At 47.7% G+C, this 17,991-nt stretch overlaps 1 protein-coding gene across 1 annotated transcript in view; it reads left to right on the top strand.

Moving 5' to 3' along the window:
* Positions 1-456: 456 nt before the first annotated feature.
* The window catches only part of Pik3c2g (phosphatidylinositol-4-phosphate 3-kinase catalytic subunit type 2 gamma), a gene marked incomplete at its 5' end in the record, with an annotated part of 34,302 nt that continues 16,767 nt past the window's right edge, over positions 457-17,991 (top strand). Inside the window, 9 exon segments of the mRNA XM_042673359.1 lie at positions 457-547; positions 550-589; positions 3,392-3,485; positions 3,487-3,526; positions 4,019-4,188; positions 7,769-7,925; positions 11,666-11,775; positions 14,633-14,825; positions 15,943-16,064. Coding sequence (XP_042529293.1) covers positions 457-547; positions 550-589; positions 3,392-3,485; positions 3,487-3,526; positions 4,019-4,188; positions 7,769-7,925; positions 11,666-11,775; positions 14,633-14,825; positions 15,943-16,064 — 1,017 coding nt within the window.

A 17,991-nucleotide genomic window follows, 5' to 3' on the forward strand; every position in this document is an offset into this window, starting at 1 on the left:
ACTAGAATGCCACGAGGAGGGAAAGGAGAGTGAGCAGTGCTCACGGAGTGACAGGCCAGGCAGGAAAACGGAGCCTGAAGCCCAGAGTCAGCTCTGCCAGGTACCAGTGGCTCCCGCCTGCCATCCCAGGGACTCAGGAGGCTGAGATCTAGAGGATCGGCAGTTCAAAGCCAGCCCAGGCAGAAAAGTCCGTGAGACTCTGATCTCCCATGAACCACCCGAAAACCTAGCAGTGGAGCTGTGGCTCAAGTGGTAGAGCGCCAGCCTTGAGTGAAAAGAGCTCAGGGACACCGCCCAGGCCCTGAGTTCAAGTCCCAGGACAGGTCAAAAAAGTCAACCGAATCACGTTAAGTCAGGTTGGAAATGTATCCAAGGGAAAAATCACAATGGCTTGTGAGCAGGCTTTTAAGGGAAGCTTCTAGAACAACCCAGAAGGTACTGCTTTGTTCTTGCCAGACAGGGAGACGACTTGCGTCAGGACATGCTGGTCCTGCAGCTGGCAGAAGCCATGGACAGGATGTGGCTGCAGGAAGGCCTGGACCTGGCGGGATGATCACCTACCGCTGCCTCTCCACGGGCAAGGACCAAGGTCAGTGGCAAGGGTCGGACCGCGATCCTACGGATAGCACCCCATCTCCGTGCATGCACGGCTCTCGGATCGGAAATTCGGTATTCCACAGAGCGATATGCACTCTTCTTTGCTGGAAAAGAAAAATCATTTCTTTCTCTCTCTCTCTCTCTCTTTTTTTTTAACACACCATGGACTAATTCCTAGTTTTCTTTTGCTTTTATTTATGTATTTATTTTAGCCAGTCCTGGGTCTTGAACTCAGGGCCTGGGCGCTGTCCCTGAGCTTCTTTTTGCTCAAGGCTGGCGCTCTACCTCTTGAGCCACAGCTTCGCTTCCGGCTTTTTCTGTATAGGTGGGGACCTGAGGAATCGAACCCAGGGCTTCATGCATGCTAGGCGAGCACTCTACCACGGAGCCACCTGCCCAGCCCCTGGTTTTCTTTAATTTTTCTAAGTGGCATAATGCCTTGGCATTTGGGGTTGTGGAGTTGTCGTGAAGCCAACGTTTAGTGTTGGGGAAGAATGTGGGTATTGAGCCTCATTTGTCTGACAGTGGACTGCCATTCTCTGGATTATGAGCTCGCTTGTACAGCTAACCAGTATCCACCAACAATGCACGAGCACATGATTCAGAAAGATTCAGAGGTCAAAGTACGGCTCTCTCCTGCAAGCCTGTCACTGTTGCACAACCATAAATTGCAAAAATCTCAAGTCAACCCTTCTGATATCCAGAACTCTCTGTAATAGAGAAGCCTGCATATTCCAGAAAAGGACGATTGCTAGCTACTCCCGCGAAATGTAGACATTTCCAAATGCTCTGGGTTTGTCTTGTATTGTCAGTCCTGGATTGAACTCAGGACCCAGTTGCTGTCCCTGAGCTCAAGGCCAGCGCTCTACCACTTGAGCCACTTCCGGTTTCTGGTGGTTCCCTTGGAGATCAGAGTCTCACAGACTTTTCCTGCCCAGGCTGGCTTTGAACCGTGATCCTCAGTCGGTGCCCGGGCTTAAATACCATTTGAACTGCAGTTGGGTGTCGATTAAAACTCAGAAGGCTTGAAATATTTACATGCTAATAACCGTATAACTAATCACAAGGGGGAAATCTCCTGTCTGGATGTGTGCCATTTTAGCCAATCCCTACTTATAGCGATCAATAATTGCTCCCTTTCCAGATGAATGATTATACAGGTCTCCTTGCTTGTGGACGGAGAGGCAGAGAGCAAATGGCTTCCCACAGCACCCCTGCAGAGCAATTCTGCCCACTCTCTGCTGTGCGTTATCTAAGCCTGGGCCTGGGCGGCTCCGACGTGCATTTTGAGTAGTGACTGTTAGGAAGATGGCATTCGGTTCACTTCAGCAGGAGAATATGTTTCTGGTATAAACTGCAACACCCCCCCCCCCCAACGCTGAAAAGCAGATCTTAGTCAGATAACACATTCTGGGTTTGGTTTTGGTTTTGTGCCGGTCCTGGGACTTGAACTCAGGGCCTGGGAGCTGTCCCCGAACTTTCTGTGCTCAAGGCTGGTGTGTCTATATTAGATATACTATATTATGCATAGCTAAAAGATATTATAGAATATAAATATAATATGTATCATGTATAATACATAGGTTATATATCATATGAATATATGATACATAACAAATGATACACTATAATATTTATGTAATAGTATAGAATATCTATAATTAGTATAGTATAGTATATATTATATGATTCAGATAGTATCTATTCATATAATATATTAGTGTGTTCTAATAATATTAATATAATACATGCAATATAATATATATTATTTATATTATATAGTTAGTACATTATATAATATATTAAAGTTATGTTATATAGATCATAAGAGATAGGATATATATATATGTTATATATTATATATTGCTTATACTATGTATTTTATATATTATATATTACATAAAAGCTGTTGGTTCTGACTTACCTGGCCCAAAGTCTACAAACCGCCGCATTAATTGCAGGATTTAGAGAGTGTTAGAAGAGCTAGTCTAGCAAAGTCTTCTGCAGGAAAGGTTTAGAAAGGAGATAATGGTCAATAATGACCAATGATCAATAATAATCAATAATGATTATTGGGTCACTGGGACCCTAAGCGAGCATCCCTGTGGGAAAGGAACTCTGCTCTACCTCTCTCCTCCCTTCCTCCTCCCCTCCCCCTCCCTGCGGTCCCTCCGCTCGTACCCTTTCTCGCTCACCGCCATCCTCCCCCAACCCTCCTCTCCCCCTCCCTCCTCGACCCCCCTCCCGCCCTTCCTCAGCCCTCCTCTACCCTCCCTCCGCGCCGCCCTCACCCTCCTCTCCTCCTTCCCTCTCCCTCCTCTCCCCCTCCCTCCTCCCTCCTCTCTCCCCTCCCTCCTCTCCCCTCCTCCTCTCTCCCCTCCCTCCTCTCCCCCTCCCCCTCCTCTCCCCCCACCCTCCCCCCCCTCCTCCCCCCCCTCCTCCCCCTCCCTCCTTCCTCCTCCCTCCTCTCCCCTCCCTCCTCTCCCCCTCCCTCCTCCCCTCCTCTCCCTCTTCCTCCTCCCTCCTCTCCCCCTCCCTCTCCCTCCTCTCCCTCTCCCTCCTCCCTCGCTCTCCCCTCACCTCCTCCCTCCTCTCCCCCCTCCCTCCTCTCCCCCTCCCTCCTCTCCCCCTCCCTCCTCCCTCCTCCCCCACCCTCCTCTCCCTCTTCCCTCCTCTCCCCCCTCCCCTCCCCCCCTCTCCTCCTCCCTCCCTCCTTTCCCCCTCCCTCCTCCCCCCTCCCTCCTCCCCCCACCCCCTCCACCCTCCCTCCTTCCCCTTTCCCCCTCCCCCCCAGGGCTGGTGCAGCTGGTCCCCGAGGCCGTGACCCTGGCCAGCATCCACCGCCAGGCGGGGCTCCTGGGGCCGCTGAAGGCCAGCTCCCTCCAGCAGGTTCGAGCAGCACCACCGTGCCAGGGCCGACTACCAGAAGGTGGGTGCAGGGGGGGGGGGGGGAATGAGTTTCAGCACCCGGACTCCATCCTGAGTTCTAAACACACCTGGACAGAGGCCCAGGGAGGACAGACAGCCGGACCACGCCAGGCCTCACCCGGTCAAGGAGCACAGGCCGGCCCCACCCCAAGCCAAACACGAAGGCAGATAAAGGAGGCTGGGGCACCTGCCTGCCCAGCAAGGCCGGCCCTGAGCTCAGTTCCCTAGGGCCTCCTGTCATTGTCTGCCCCTCGGGACTCGAACTCATGTCCCTTCAGCTTCACTGTCTCAGTCACTGCGCACAGCGGTGCCTTCCCTGCTAGCCTCGGGCCGGCTAATTGGACGGAGATTAGAGTTGAGCCTCCAATCCGGCTCCTCTAGGCCTCAGCCTCCAGAACAGAGCCGTGTGAGCCTGGGTCTCTCGGGTGTGTCCTGCTCTGTGGTTTTCTCCTGCTTTTGTTTGATGGCTGTGTTTCTGGGCCCTCTCGCCCAGGCCTTGAAGAACTTCCTCCTGTCCTGCGCCGGCTGGTGCGTGGTGACCTTCCTCCTGGGCATTTGTGACCGGCACAATGACAACGTCATGCTCACCTCCGCCGGCCACCTGTTCCACATCGATTTCGGGAAGATCCTGGGTCACGCTCAGACCTTCGGGGGGGTCAAAAGGTCAGTGCACAAGTGCTTCTCACACCCAGCATGCCACGTCCCGAAGAAGCCGGCCTCACTCCTACACAAAAACCAGGCCCGTGGCTCCCGCCTGTCATCCCAGCTGCTCAGGAGGCTGAGATCTGAGGATCACGGTTCAAGGCCAGCCCGGGTAAGGAAAGTCTGTGAGATTCTGATCTCCCATGAACCACCAGAAAACCGGAAGTGGAGCTGTGGCTCAAGGGGTAGAGCACCAGCCTCGAGTGAAAGAGCTCTATACTCTGTGCCTGCCTTATGAAACTGGAACTCCTCTGTGTTTAGCATTTTCAAGTTAAAAATAATAATAACAATAACAATCATAATCATAGTGATACAAAGAGAGGAGGAGGGGAGGGGAGGAGAGGGAGGAAGAGGAGGGGAGGAGGAGGAGGGGGGAGGAGGAGGAGGAGAAGAGGAGGAGGGGGAGGAGGAGGGGGAGGAGGAGGGGGAGGAGGAGAAGAGGAGGAGGGGGAGGAGGAGAAGAGGAGGAGGGGGAGGGGGAGGGGGAGGAGGAGAGGAGGAGGGGGGAGGGGGGAGGAGGTTGAAGAGGAGGAGGAGGAGGAGGGGGAGGCTGTCTTCCATGGAAGGCCTGATCGGGGAGGCTCAGCTTGAGAGGCTGGGGTCCCCCTGGGGGGCTGAAGGCTGCTCGCCTGCATCTCCTGAGCTGCCCCAGGACCACAGAGGCTCCTTCCCAATTCACTCGGGGGTGATGAGTCAGGAGACCGGGTTTGATGGTGCTGCGCGGCACACCGTGGCTCTCCCCAGGGTAGGTCGCCCCTGGCAGCCGCAGGAAGAGCGAGCTGGGCCCCCAGCTCGCCCCACGGGGTGTCTCCTGTCAATCGCCACACCCCCAGGGCCCCCAGACACGCCTCCGACTCCCAGAAGCCTTGCAGACAGCCCAGCTTCCCGCCACGTTGGCACCACGTTCCGCTTGCAAGGCATCCGTCTGATGCCAATAATAGGGATCATCTGAAATGCACGCACCTGATGCAGAGAAATTTCAAGACTAATAACAATTAGTAATCATCTGAAATGTACCTGTCTCATGCAAATACATTTTAAGAATAATAATTATCTGAAATGCACGCACCTGATGCAGAGAAATTTCAAGACTAATAACAATTAGTAATCATCTGAAATGCATCCGTCTCGTGTAAATACAGTTCAAGAATAATCATTTGAAATGCACGCACCTGATGCAAATAAATTTCAAGAAGACTAATAATCTGAAATGCATCCACCTGGTGCAAATAAATTTCAAGAGTAATAATTACTTGAAATGCATCTGTCTGCTGCAAATAAATTTCAAGACTAAGAGTAAGAATCTGAAATGCAACCACTTTATGCAAATAAATTTCAAGAATAATAATAATAATAATAAGTTGAAATCAATTTCAGTAATAATAATAACAACAACAGTCAGGCGCCGGTGGCTCCCGCCTGTTATCCCAACTACTCAGGAAGCTGAGATCTGAGGATCATGGTTCAAAGCCAGCCTAGGCAGGAAAGGCTGGAAACTCTTAACTCCACTAAACCACCAGAAAACCGCAAGTGGTGCTGTGGCTCAAGCGGTAGAGCACCAGCCTTGAGCGGAAGAGCTGAGGGACAGCGCCCAGGCCCTGAGTTCAAGTGCCATGACCAACAAAATAATAATAATAATAATAAAATAAAAACAACAATAATAATAAGTGTGCCTGATTAGTGAGTCCCACATTGAAATTCAGGGTACAAAATCTACCACCCACACTCTCCAATCTTTCAATCCTTGTCCTTAAGTGTGCAGACTTGATCAGTCACTTTGTGAAAGGAAGAAAAATTAATGTTCATAGAGTCTTGCTTAGTCTCTTGCTCAATTTCTAGGGGGAGAAAATACATATACATATACATATACATATACATATACATATACATATACATATACATATACCTGTACACATACATATACATGTACGTGTACATATACATATACATATATATACTTGACTCTCCATTTCCTGACCTCTTTATTCATTCCATAATTATTTCAATACCTCTTTCTTTTTTATTTTCTTTTTTGTTCATCATAGGTCTTGAACTCAGGGCCTGGGCGCTGTCCCTGAGCTCTTTCACTCAAGGCTGGTGCTCTACCACTTGAACCACAGCGTCACTTCTGATTTTCTGGTGGTTCATTGGAGATCAGAGTCCCACAGACTTTCCTGCTTGGGCTGGCTTTGAACCATGATCCTCAGCTCTCAGCCTCTTGAGTAGCTGGAATGACAGGCGTGAGCCACCAGCACCTGCCCACACCACTTTCTAATAGCCAATTTGGGGCGATTTTCTTCTCTCAAGCCATTGAATGCTCAACTCTTCAAGATTCATGTTAGTCCTTCCTGGTGTCCCTCCACTGTCCATCAAACTTTAAGCCAAGACTTCAGCCAAAGTCTCTATCTAGCTAACTCATAGGAAAAAAAAATTATGAACATCTTCAGAGGTAATTGTAGATTCACATGGAAAAGAAATAATACCGAGAGACCTGGTATTCCCAGCTGATAATGTATAGAATTTATAGACTTTATTTCTGGAATGTATAGAATTACATTAGAGAATTAATGTATAGCATTTTGACAGAATTTCTAGAACTCCCTGTTAATTTCTGGAATTTAGAGAGCCGTATTATTTTTACAGAATTTATAGGATTGAATTTAGGGAATTATATGCTAAGGATCACAAGCAGGATAAAGCCAAGTTGTATCTCTACCAAGTCGTATCTGCTCCTCTCTCCTGCCCTCCATTCCTCCAACACTGTGATTTCTAGAATCATCTAAGCGTGGAATTACATCCCCATGGACTGTGTGGAGATTGATATTTTTCTCTGACAGCGTGTTCATCCACGCTGTGGCATTTTCCAATCAAATCTAGGCCTTTCTAGGGACAAATAAGATTTCATGACATGACCTACCACTGTTGGATTGGCCTGTTTTTTGAGTTCTTTTGTTTTGTTTTTTCAGTCATGGGGCTTGAACTGGGGGCCTGGGCACTGTTCCTGAGCCTTTTTTTTTCTCAAGGCTGGTGCTCTACCACTCGAGCCATTACTCCACTCCTCCAGGTTTTTGAGGCCTTGGCCATTCAGCTGCAATGAGTAATTCAAGGATGGTTTGAGCGAACACACATTACTATTCCTCTCGGATACATAGGCAAGACCAAACGGGCGCCGGTGGCTCACACCTGTCATCCCAGGTACTCAGGGAGGCTGAGATCGGAGGATGGTAGTTCAAAGCCAGCCCGGACAGGAAAGTCCATGAGACTCTGATCTCCCCTGAACCACCAGAAAACCGGAAGTGGTGCTGTGGCTCAAGGGGCAAAGTGCCAGCCTTGAGTGAAAGAGCTCAGGGACAGCGCCCAGGCCCTTAGTTCAAGTCCCACATCCAACAAGAAAGAATTAAAAAGTTGATGCCCTGTGGATGGACGCAGTAGCACCTAACGTAACCTTCTCCGTTGTGTTAGGGTCCTCTCTGCCCATTATGGTCTCTCCAGCCATTTGAGCACTCTCTAGTTCCTGATTGCCTTTCTCTCTCGTTTCCAGGGACCGGGCTCCATTCATCTTTACTTCGGAGATGGAGTACTTCATCACAGAGGGCGGGAAAAACCCACAGCACTTCCAAGAGTTTGTGGAGCTCTGCTGCAGGGCGTACAATATTGTCCGAAGGCACAGCCGACTGCTCCTGAACCTTCTAGAAATGGTAAGGTGGCACAAAAATGAGTTCTGTGGGTGTCTCTCTCTCACCAGTCCATTTTTGCTGAGGGCTTGGAGTTCCCCGTCCACCCCCCTACACACACACAGACACACACACACACACACACACACACACACACACACAGATCTAAAGCAACGAACATACATAGGAAAGTCTGTGAGACTCTGATCTCCAATGAACCACCAGAAAAAGTGGAGCTGCGGCTCAAGTGGTAGAGCACCAGCCTTGAGCAAAAGAGCTCAGGGACAGCGCCGAGGCCCAGAGTTCAAGTCCCAGGACTGACAAAAAATAAAAAAGGAAGAATGCCTTCAGTTGTATTGTGCGTGAGAATTTTGCACAAATGCCTTTACACAGTCTCGTTCATACATCATCTGCCAACCTTATGTTGAATTTTGCCAGATTCTCCGTTCTATCTGTTCATAATGCAGATATGTGGAATTTAATGCTTTGTGGTTTATAATGGCCACAAAGAAAAGTCTTCAAAAGGACCAAGTCCACCATCCAACTCTCTCCTCTCTCCAAATAATAAATAATCCAAGTAGCATTGACTCTGACCTCTGACTTCTGAGGTCAGAAGTAAGCATGTCTGGCTAGATTCCAGAAAGATCTAGAAAGATCCATAAGCCTAGTGGTGCTCACGATATGCCAGAAATTGTAGATTACACATCCACTTTTAAGACATAGTCTTTAAATTTTTTTCCACTTAATAAAGACGATGAAATTGGTGCCTTCAAGTAATATTTCTAAATAGCTATGTTAAAAAAAATGCATCAAAGACATAGTTCCAAATTTTAAACACCCCCTCCACTAGCTATAGAAATTTAAAAAAAAATAAAACCTAAAGCAGAAAAGTACAAATATTGTCTCTAGGATGACAATAAAATTGAGCTGCACAATAATTGAGCAAGCTAAAGGAAAATTTTTTTAAGTCAGCTTGTCGAGAAGAATTCAGAATGTTATTTTTTTCTGTTTAATATATTTTCTACCTGGCATTAAGAAAAGATTCAACGTACAATTTATGGTAGATTAAGCCAACACTCAGGTAAAGAGTTGGGGGATATTAGTTCATTTAAATGAAGTGGACCTCATGGTATTTTAACCACCATGATGACAATAGATCTCACAACTACTAAAGCTTAGCTGTTTTGAAGTCGCTGGCATAGAATACATCAGATATCTGGGTGTATTCTAATCGAACCAACTCTGAGTCCTAAACGAAGGGGAAATACGGATTCTCCTGTGTGTTAACGCTACCTCGATCGACTACTACTCAAGAATTGACTTACCAGCTAAGAGCAATTATCTGTGAGTGGCCGTTTCTATCATCTGTGAACCGTCTGTATTGTTGATTATGAATCGCAGTCATTAGGGAGATCTTTATTATTATTATTATTAACAGAATGATTATTATTATTAGCTTTAAGTTGATGTACAAGGGAGTTGCCCTTGAACCAAGCAGATTATAAATACAATGCATCTTGATCCACGATCCTCCCGATATCCTTGTCCCGTGGTCCTCCCTTCCCTACCTACGCCCTCTCTCTTTTCCCTCCCTCTTTTTTATTTTGTGGGACCCTCTCCCGCCCTCCCTCTCCCCCATTTGGCAGCATCTGCCCTGGATTCTTGTCTGAGCAAACGGCTCTTCGTCAGAAGAAAACACCCTATTCCCAGATATAGGTGGTGATGGCTTCTTGTTATTTTTTATTATTATTATTTCCTCCTGGGAAAAATTATCTCTGGATTTCCCATCTTTCCCAAGAGTAAGTCTGGTGGCTGAGGCCGCTCATATAAAACACTACACTTCTTCAGGTTTTCTTGTATTAAAATACAATAATAATAATAATAATCCATCTCTACTCACGGAGCACACAGGGATCATTGGCTTTGCTGGAAATGATTATCACTGCCATTATTGCATTGTGTGTTCTCTGCGGGACTTCTTTCTAATTTCTCTACATGATTAAAAAATAATAATAATAAATCCTTCCTCATCACTATCAAAATAGATTTGGCCATCCAAGGAGAAACAACACAGGTAGAAGTCTGGGGAAACAAAATTAGGAGCTTTCTCTTGCCTTTAGAATATAATTTTTCATTTATAGATACATATATATTCATATTTATGCCTGTATGTATGTATGTATTTATTATGCCAGTCCTGGGGCTTGAACTCAGAGCCTGAGTATTCTCTCTCAAACCTAGCGCGCTACCATTCGAGCCACAGCTCCGTGTCTGGCTTTTTGATGGTTTGTTGAAGGTTTAGAGTCTCACGGACTTTCCTGCCCGGACTGGCCTCCAACTGTGGTCCTCTAGATCTCAGCCTCCTGAGTAGCTGGGATGACAGGCATGAGCCACCAGTGCCTGGCCTCAAATTTTGTTTCTAGAAGAATCCATTATTTCTTGATTTATTTTTCTCTCCCACAAAGAATTCCATCCACCACCAAAGAGAACAGCATCCCTTCCCTTTCGAGTATGACTAAGATGTCTTCCTGGAGATGGGCAGAGAATTCACAGTACGATTATAGCCTTGATGGTTTTGTTGCTTTAATAATCACTACCCGAGGCCGGGTATCAGTGCCTCACGCTTGTCATCCTAGCTACTCAGGAGGCTGAGATCTAAGGATCGCAGTTCAAAGCCAGCTCGGGCAGGAAGGTCTGTGAGACTCTGATCTCCAATGAACCACCAGAAAACCAGAAGTGGCGCTGTGGCTCAAGCAGTAGAGCACCAGCCTGGAGCTGAAGAGCTCAGGGATAGCACCCAGGCCTTGAGTTCAAGCACCACGACCAACAACAACAACAATAATAATAATAATAATACTCACTGCCCGATGTGGGGCGGGGGGAAGGAAGGAAGGCATTGAACTCTTCTTCTGAAGGACACAGGACGAAGAAGAAGAAGAATGAGCTTTGTATTCTTTCCCTGCACCCCATGGTATACCTGCATCTTGTGCGCGGTGTGCTGGAGAGTTAGTTTGTCATTCCAGATGAATGGCATGTATATTTGGGGGAGGGGTCACAGCGCGCGGCACATAAAGCCCATCTGATCTTCCCAAGATGCCTGGCGCCAGCCTGCTCTGCTTTGAGACGTGAAGATCTGAAAGGTTTCCCCGAAATCCCTGGGATTTTCCTGGGTAGAGCTGGGAAAACTAGCCTGGGAATGGAATTTCAGGCCCTGCTCGTTCCTCAGACTGCTGAGAATAAAATGCAGTTGTTTGGCGTGCAAACATTTTGCCGGTTACAGTGTGTGTGTGTGTGTGTGTGTGTGTGTGTGTGTGTGTGTGTGTGTTGTGTGTTGGCTTTTTCCTCTTGTGGTTCTTTTTTTGTCCTGGGTCTTGAACTCAGGGCCTGGGCACTGTCCCTGAGCTCTTTCACTCAAAGCTGGTGCTCTACCACTTGAGCCACAGCGCCACTTTTTCTGGTAGTTCCTTGGAGATCAGCGTCTCACAGGCTTTCCTGCCCAGGCTGGCCTCCGACCATGATCCTCAGATCTCAGCCTCTGGACTAGCTGGGATGACAGGCGGGAGCCGCCGACCCCTGGTTCCTTTTGATACCTGTGGTTTGCCTCTACCTACCTCTGAAATTGGAGCCATTTGGAAGCAGGAACTTTCTCTCACATCCACAAACGTCCATAAACCTCAGGATTTATTCATCTGTCGGCCGAATGAACCGGGTGAATTTGATTTCCACTGGTGTTTATCGATGCTTCGTTTTCTGTTTGGGATCAGATGTTACATGCGGGATTACCTGAGCTCAGAGGACCTGAAGACCTGAAATACGTCTATGATAATCTCCGCCCTCAAGACTCCGACCTGGAAGCCACCAGTCACTTTACCAGGTAAGGTCAACCGTGGGCCGGGACTACAGGTATGCGCACGTGAGCTGGTACACAGTCTAGCCTATGAGGCAGGCTCGGGCTGCCCAGTTCCCTGGGAGGAAGCTGCCCTGCTTGGTGGTCAGTGGTGTCTTCATTTCCAGAGGTCACGCCCTGGTGTTGCAGACAGATTCTGTGCATGTTTTTTGCTTTGTTTTTTTTTTTCATAGCAGGGCTTTTGTTGGTTCAACAGCTTTTTCCATCTAGCAGATTGCTCAGCTCAAGGCCATCGGAATGAGCAAAGAGCTGACAAAAATAAATACATAAATAAAAATAAATCAGTTGTTGCACTTGAACTCTATCCAGAAAAACAATTTGGAGGAAAGAGATTTATGATGGGAAAATGATGCATTCCCTGCTTCCTTCCGAAAGACAATGCAGACAGTCGGCCATGCGGTCAGCGACCCGGAGCTTTTTCTTCTTCTAACCTCTTTTTCTGTTTGTTGCTTTCTTTTTTTTTAAATTAAGTAAGTCTGGGGAAATATCACCACTGTCCGGATGCAGGTGACAGTCAGTACAAGATACCTTCGACCTTTTCTGCTTGAGGACGTAGAGTGTCATTTCTGGGCGATTTTCCCTCGTCATCATTCATTTTATCCTGTTGCTCTGTTGCTGGTCGCTGGGGTTTGAACTTAAAGCTGCCAGTCCTTTCCGCTTGCTTGCTCAGCCAGTGCTCTGCCTCCAAAACCATGGCTCCAGTCCTGCTTTTTGCTAACCAGTTGGAGATGGAGTCTCCAGGACGTTTTGATCTTCTGATCCACAGCCTCAAGAGTAGCTTGATTACAGGCGTGAGCCACTGGTGTCTGTCTGTCATTCAGTTCTGGTGGCTGCGGGGCTGACAGGGCCTAGGCGCTGTCCCTGAGCTTCTTTTGCTCAAGGCTGGTGCTCTACTGCTTGAGCCACAGCGCCACTTCTGGATTTTTCTGTGTGTGTGGTGCTGAGGAATCGAACCCAGGGCCTCATGCATGCGAGGCGAGCGCTCTACCCCTGAGCCACCTGCCCAGCCCTCTTTGTAGTTCTCATTATGTTGCTTAATAGCTGGCTAGCTGTTCTGCATTTCTACCATGCAAGAATCTGGTTCTGAATTACCAAAGTTTCCGAGCTGCTTCATTTGGCCTAAATATCAAGGCAGAATATGAAGCAATATGAAGCCATATAGAGTACTTTGGGATGCTATCAGTCTAAAGGTTAAAAGCATTTGCAAAGTTTAATGGACCTATCAAGAATTCCAACACTCATTGGCTAAAAGATGAATCACCCACGCGTCTCTGAGTCTGGTCTGCTTCTAGCTACGGGACAAATCTGGGCATGCGCTTTGGCTCTTTCTGATCTATGCAGTGCGTACCATTGCTACGGTATGGTGACTTAAGCTAACGTGCCTGGCTATTTTGAAATACATGTTCGTGTCTCAATAGCCTTAATGATTAATGTTCTGGGTGGGTGCTGGGCCTGGGGCTTGAACTCAGGGCCTGGGCGCTAGTCCCTGAGCTTCTTTTGCTCAAGGCTAGCTCTCTACCGCTTGAGCCACAGCGCCACTTCTTCAATAGCTCTAATTATTATAAGATGGTTGATTTTTCTGTTGTTCACATTAAGATGTGTGTGTGCGTGCACACATGCATGTGTGTTTGTCAGTACTGGAACTTGAACTCAGGGCTTCACGCTCTTGCTTAGCTTTTTTGCTCAAGGCTGGTGCTCTACTGCTTGAACCATGTCTCCAGGCTGGAGATAAATGTCTCAAGATTCTGTCATGCCTGGGCTGACGTTGAACCTTGATCCTCTGATCTCAGCCTCCTGAGTAGCTGGGATGACAGGCGTGAGCCACCGGCGCCCGGCTAGGACTAATGTTTTCAAGGTATTTCCATTAGAAAATGCAGTGAGGGCCACAGAGCTGCGAATTTTTGTCCCCACACAGTTAAAGACCTGCAGTACATAGGTGGAGAGTCAGCAGCTTCCTCGTGTGAATTCTGAAGGCCCGGAAACCCCAACTTAGAAACCAGCCAAGACCTTCATCGTTTCTTTCACACACAGAAAAAGCCAGAAGTGGCGCTGTGGCTCAAGTGGTAGAGCGCCAGCCTTGAGCAAAGGAAACCCAGAGAGTTCAAGCCCCAGGACTGGCAAAAAAAAAAAAAAAAAAATAGTTAACATTGAATTTGTGTAAGGAGAAAATCTAGAACACAAGGAAAACTCAAGTTAAAAAAACAAGCAAAAATCTCACAGGTGAGCTTTAGGAATGGAGCAAATCAGACCAATTGAAGAAAGTAGCTGACACTAGAGTAGATTTCTGCAGACCTCAGTTTGCAGGGAAGGGCAAAAGGTTCTGTCTCAAGTCTTAGAAAGTTCCAGAGCCATCTAGGAACTGTTGAAGGAAACCAGAGCTCTGATCTATAGAAAAGTCCCACCCTGAACAGAAAGTGCTGAGAGACTAGAGAGGAATGAAAGGAGCCAGGAGCTGGTGCCCACGCCTGTCATCCCAGCTACTCAGGGAGGCTGAGATCTGAGGATCACGGTTCAAAGCCAGTCCAGGCAGGAAAGTCGGTGAGACTCTGATCTCCAAGGAACCACCAGCAAACCAGAAGTGGAGCTCTGGCTCAAGTGGTAGAGCGCCAGCCTTGAGTGAAAGAGCTCAGGGACAGCGCCCAGGTCCTGAGTTCAAGCTCCAGGACTGACATACACACACACACACACACACACACACACACACACACATCTACCTAGCCAGCACAAGGACACAAATTGCACACAAGCCTCGTTGTCGCCAGGGGATCTGACTTGCGGCGGTTGTTTCTCTGTTTTCTTTTCCTTTTGTGTCTCGTGTCTCCAGGAAGATAAAGGAGAGCCTGGACTGCTTCCCGGTGAAGCTGAATAACTTGATCCACATTCTTGCACAAATGGCAGCCGTCCACCCCAGCAAATCAACCCCACACAGGTCGCCCCGGGAATCCTGGGTGCCAAAGACCGCCCGGATGATTCAGCAAGCAACAATTTTGGGGTTCAGCAAGACTCACCCCCACCATGTAGGCCGCAAGCGCATCCTTCGTGTACCCCAGCCTGTCTTTTCCCTTCCCCGGATTCTTCACTGAGCAAATGAAAACTGAGTCACAAATTGATGCTTTCAGCTGAATACCGCTGGGGGCTCACGCCGGCCATCCCAGCTACTCAGGAGGCTGAGATCTGAGGATCATGGTTCGAGCCCAGACCGGGCAGGAAAATCCATGAGACTCTGATCTCCAATGAACCACTCAGAAAACTGGAAGTGGTGCTGTGGCTCAAGTGGTAGAGCACCAGCCTTGAGCTGAAGAGCTCAGGGACAGCGCCCAGGCCCTGAGTTCAAGTCCCAGCAGCTGCTCAGATGGCTGAGATCAGAACCCAGGGCCTCGTAGTCTAGCTTAGAGGTTTTTGTTTGTTTGTTTTTGTTTTGCCTAAGGATAATGCTCTTCCACATGAGCCACACTTCCACTTCTGCTTTTTGCTAGCTAACTGGAGATCAGGATGTCTCAGCTTTGGGTTGGGCAGGTGGCTCCGTGGTAGAGTGCTCGCCTAGCATGCATGAAGACCTGGGTTCCATTCCTCAGCACCACATACACAGAAAAAGCCAGAAGTGAACCTGTGACTCAAGTAGCAGAGCGCCAGCCTTGAGCAAAAAGAAGCTCAGGGACAGTTCCCAGGCCCTGAGTTCAAGTAGCAGAGCGCCAGCCTTGAGCAAAAAGAAGCTCAGGGACAGTTCCCAGGCCCTGAGTTCAAGTAGCAGAGTGCCAGCCTTGGGCAAAAAGAAGCTCAGGGACAGTTCCCAGGCCCTGAGTTCAAGTCCCAGGACTGGCACACACATGAAAAAGAAATGGATTACAGGTGCCATCTTTTTTTTCCAATTGTGAGACTTGAACTCTGTGCCTGGACCTGAGCTCTTTACTCAAGGCTGGCGCTCTACCCCTTGAGCCACAGCTCCATTTCTGGTTTTCTGCTGGTTCATGAGAGATAGTACTTTCCTGCCCAGGGCTGGCTTTGAACCGTGATCCTCAGATCTCAGCCTCCTGAGTCACTGGGATGACAGGCGGGAGCCACCAGCACCCGGCTCCACGGCCATCTTTCGATTTTGATTTTGATTTCTTTTTTTTCCTGCCTGTTTTGCTCCAGCTTTATCTGATCCAAGTGGTTGATGCTGACAAGGAAATCCACCTGACGGAAAAATCATTTGATCAGTTATCGAAACTTCACAGCCAACTTGAGAAGCAGTTTCCATCAATAACCCTCCCGGAGTAAGATACTGTACTTTTTTGTTTTCTTTTCCTGAAGACATTGTACTTTTAGGATGTTTTGTCTCTCATGCTTGTCCTTGAACCAAAGGAACAGCTATGCGGAGGGGTTTGGGTGGGGGTTTTCCCTCCTATGTGGTAGCAACACCATGGTCAACACTGTTCAGTGTGTCCCCAAGAGTCTATCCTGCTCTGAACAGAAAGAAGGCTTTGGCTCTTAAAGCAAAACACGTTTGGCAATTTTCTTTTCCCATTCAGCCATTGATTAGGCAGGCAAGAAAAGAAAAAGGAAAAAAAATGAAAAAGAAAATAGAGACCCATTTCATGCTGTCCCCCATTATTGGACATGTTCTTGTGTTTTACTTGTTCGAAAATTGAATCTCCTGAAATTATTTCCCATTAGGATAAAATTGCAAACGAACATGCAGGATTTAACCAGTCGCGTGCTCTTTGGGATGGTAGCAGACTTTTCGTTTCAGTCCCAGAATTAAAAACAAATACATGAATGCCAGTTGCTTTCTCTTCCACCGCCATATTCCTGGCCACCAATCTTTAGCTTTCTAATTGTTCATTATAAAAACTGAGTTGGCTGCGTTTAATTTGTGATTGCGTTCATTTGAGAGCAATCAGGGGTGGGGGGGAAATCGTTGCAACCATTCATGTAATAATGAAAACAATATTTTAAGGAATAAGCTATAATACAATGAAAATAAGCAGTCCGTCTAACCTGAAAATTTTCGCTTTTAATGAGCTATGTTTAGATAATGGATTTCAATACAGAACAAAAGAATGAGTCTTATCTTAAAAAGATTAACTTATCCCAAAATTTATGGTATTGCCCTTAGGAAGGCTGAGTATAACTATATATATATATATATATATATATATATATAATATATATATATATTTGTGCCAGTCCTGGGTCTTGAACTCAGGGCCTGGGCACTGTCCCTGAGCTCTTTCACTCAAGGCTGGCACTCTACCACTTGGGCCACAGCTCCACTTCTGGTTTTCTGCTGGTTCATTGGAGATCAGAGTCTCACAGACTTTCCTGCCTGGGCTAGCTTCTTAGAGGTCCCATGATTTAACCAGAATCTCAGTGGAGGTAAAAAATAAATACTTGTGGCTGGTGCCAGAACTCACACCTGTCATCCCAGCTACTCAGGAGGCTGAGGTCTGAGGATCATGGTTCAAAGCCAGCCCAGGCAGGAAAATCCACGAGACTCATCTCCAATGAACAACCAAGAATCCAGAAGTGCAGCTGTGGCTCATGTGGTAGAGTGCTAGCCTTGAGCAAACGCAGCTCCAGGACAGTGCCTAGGCCCTGAATTCAAGTCCCAGGACTGTCCACACACACACACACACACACACACACATTAATCCTTGATCAGTGGCCATCCATTCTTGACTTCCACCATTTGCTTAGTGAAGTAACGTACAGAATTATGAAATTACCAGCCACTCTCCCTCCCTAGCCTTCTTCTCAGGGTCCAGACTAATTCGGGTTGTGTTCCACTCTCTGGCCAGGGACAGACATGGATAGTTAAAAGCTGTTTGAAGAAATCGAGGGAGGGGAAGGGAACGCCTTCGGGTCTGACCCTTCTCTGAGTTCAAGGCTCACAGCTCTGCCTAGAAATGAGCCAGGAGGGCCGAGTTTCCGCTGACTCCTGGGTTTGCTGACAGCAAACCCGGAGTCCATCTCATAAATCTCATCTGGGGGAAAAAACACACGCAAAAGCAAAAGCTAACTATGATCAGAAAGCCAGTCAAGAAGAGTCACGCAGCAATTCTTCACAGTGCAGAGCCCCGGCCTTCCAATTCGCCTCTTTGTCTTGCTGGATATTTCCCAGACCTGCACAGAGCAGGAAGTTCTTCCGGCTTTTACAAATTCTGGAAGCTCTTCCGGAAGGGGCTTTTAAAAATGGTTCTG

This window comes from Dipodomys spectabilis, unplaced genomic scaffold, assembly GCF_019054845.1.
Source record: "Dipodomys spectabilis isolate Male_0828 unplaced genomic scaffold, ASM1905484v1 ptg000807l, whole genome shotgun sequence".
Classification (NCBI taxonomy): Eukaryota; Metazoa; Chordata; class Mammalia; order Rodentia; family Heteromyidae; genus Dipodomys; species Dipodomys spectabilis.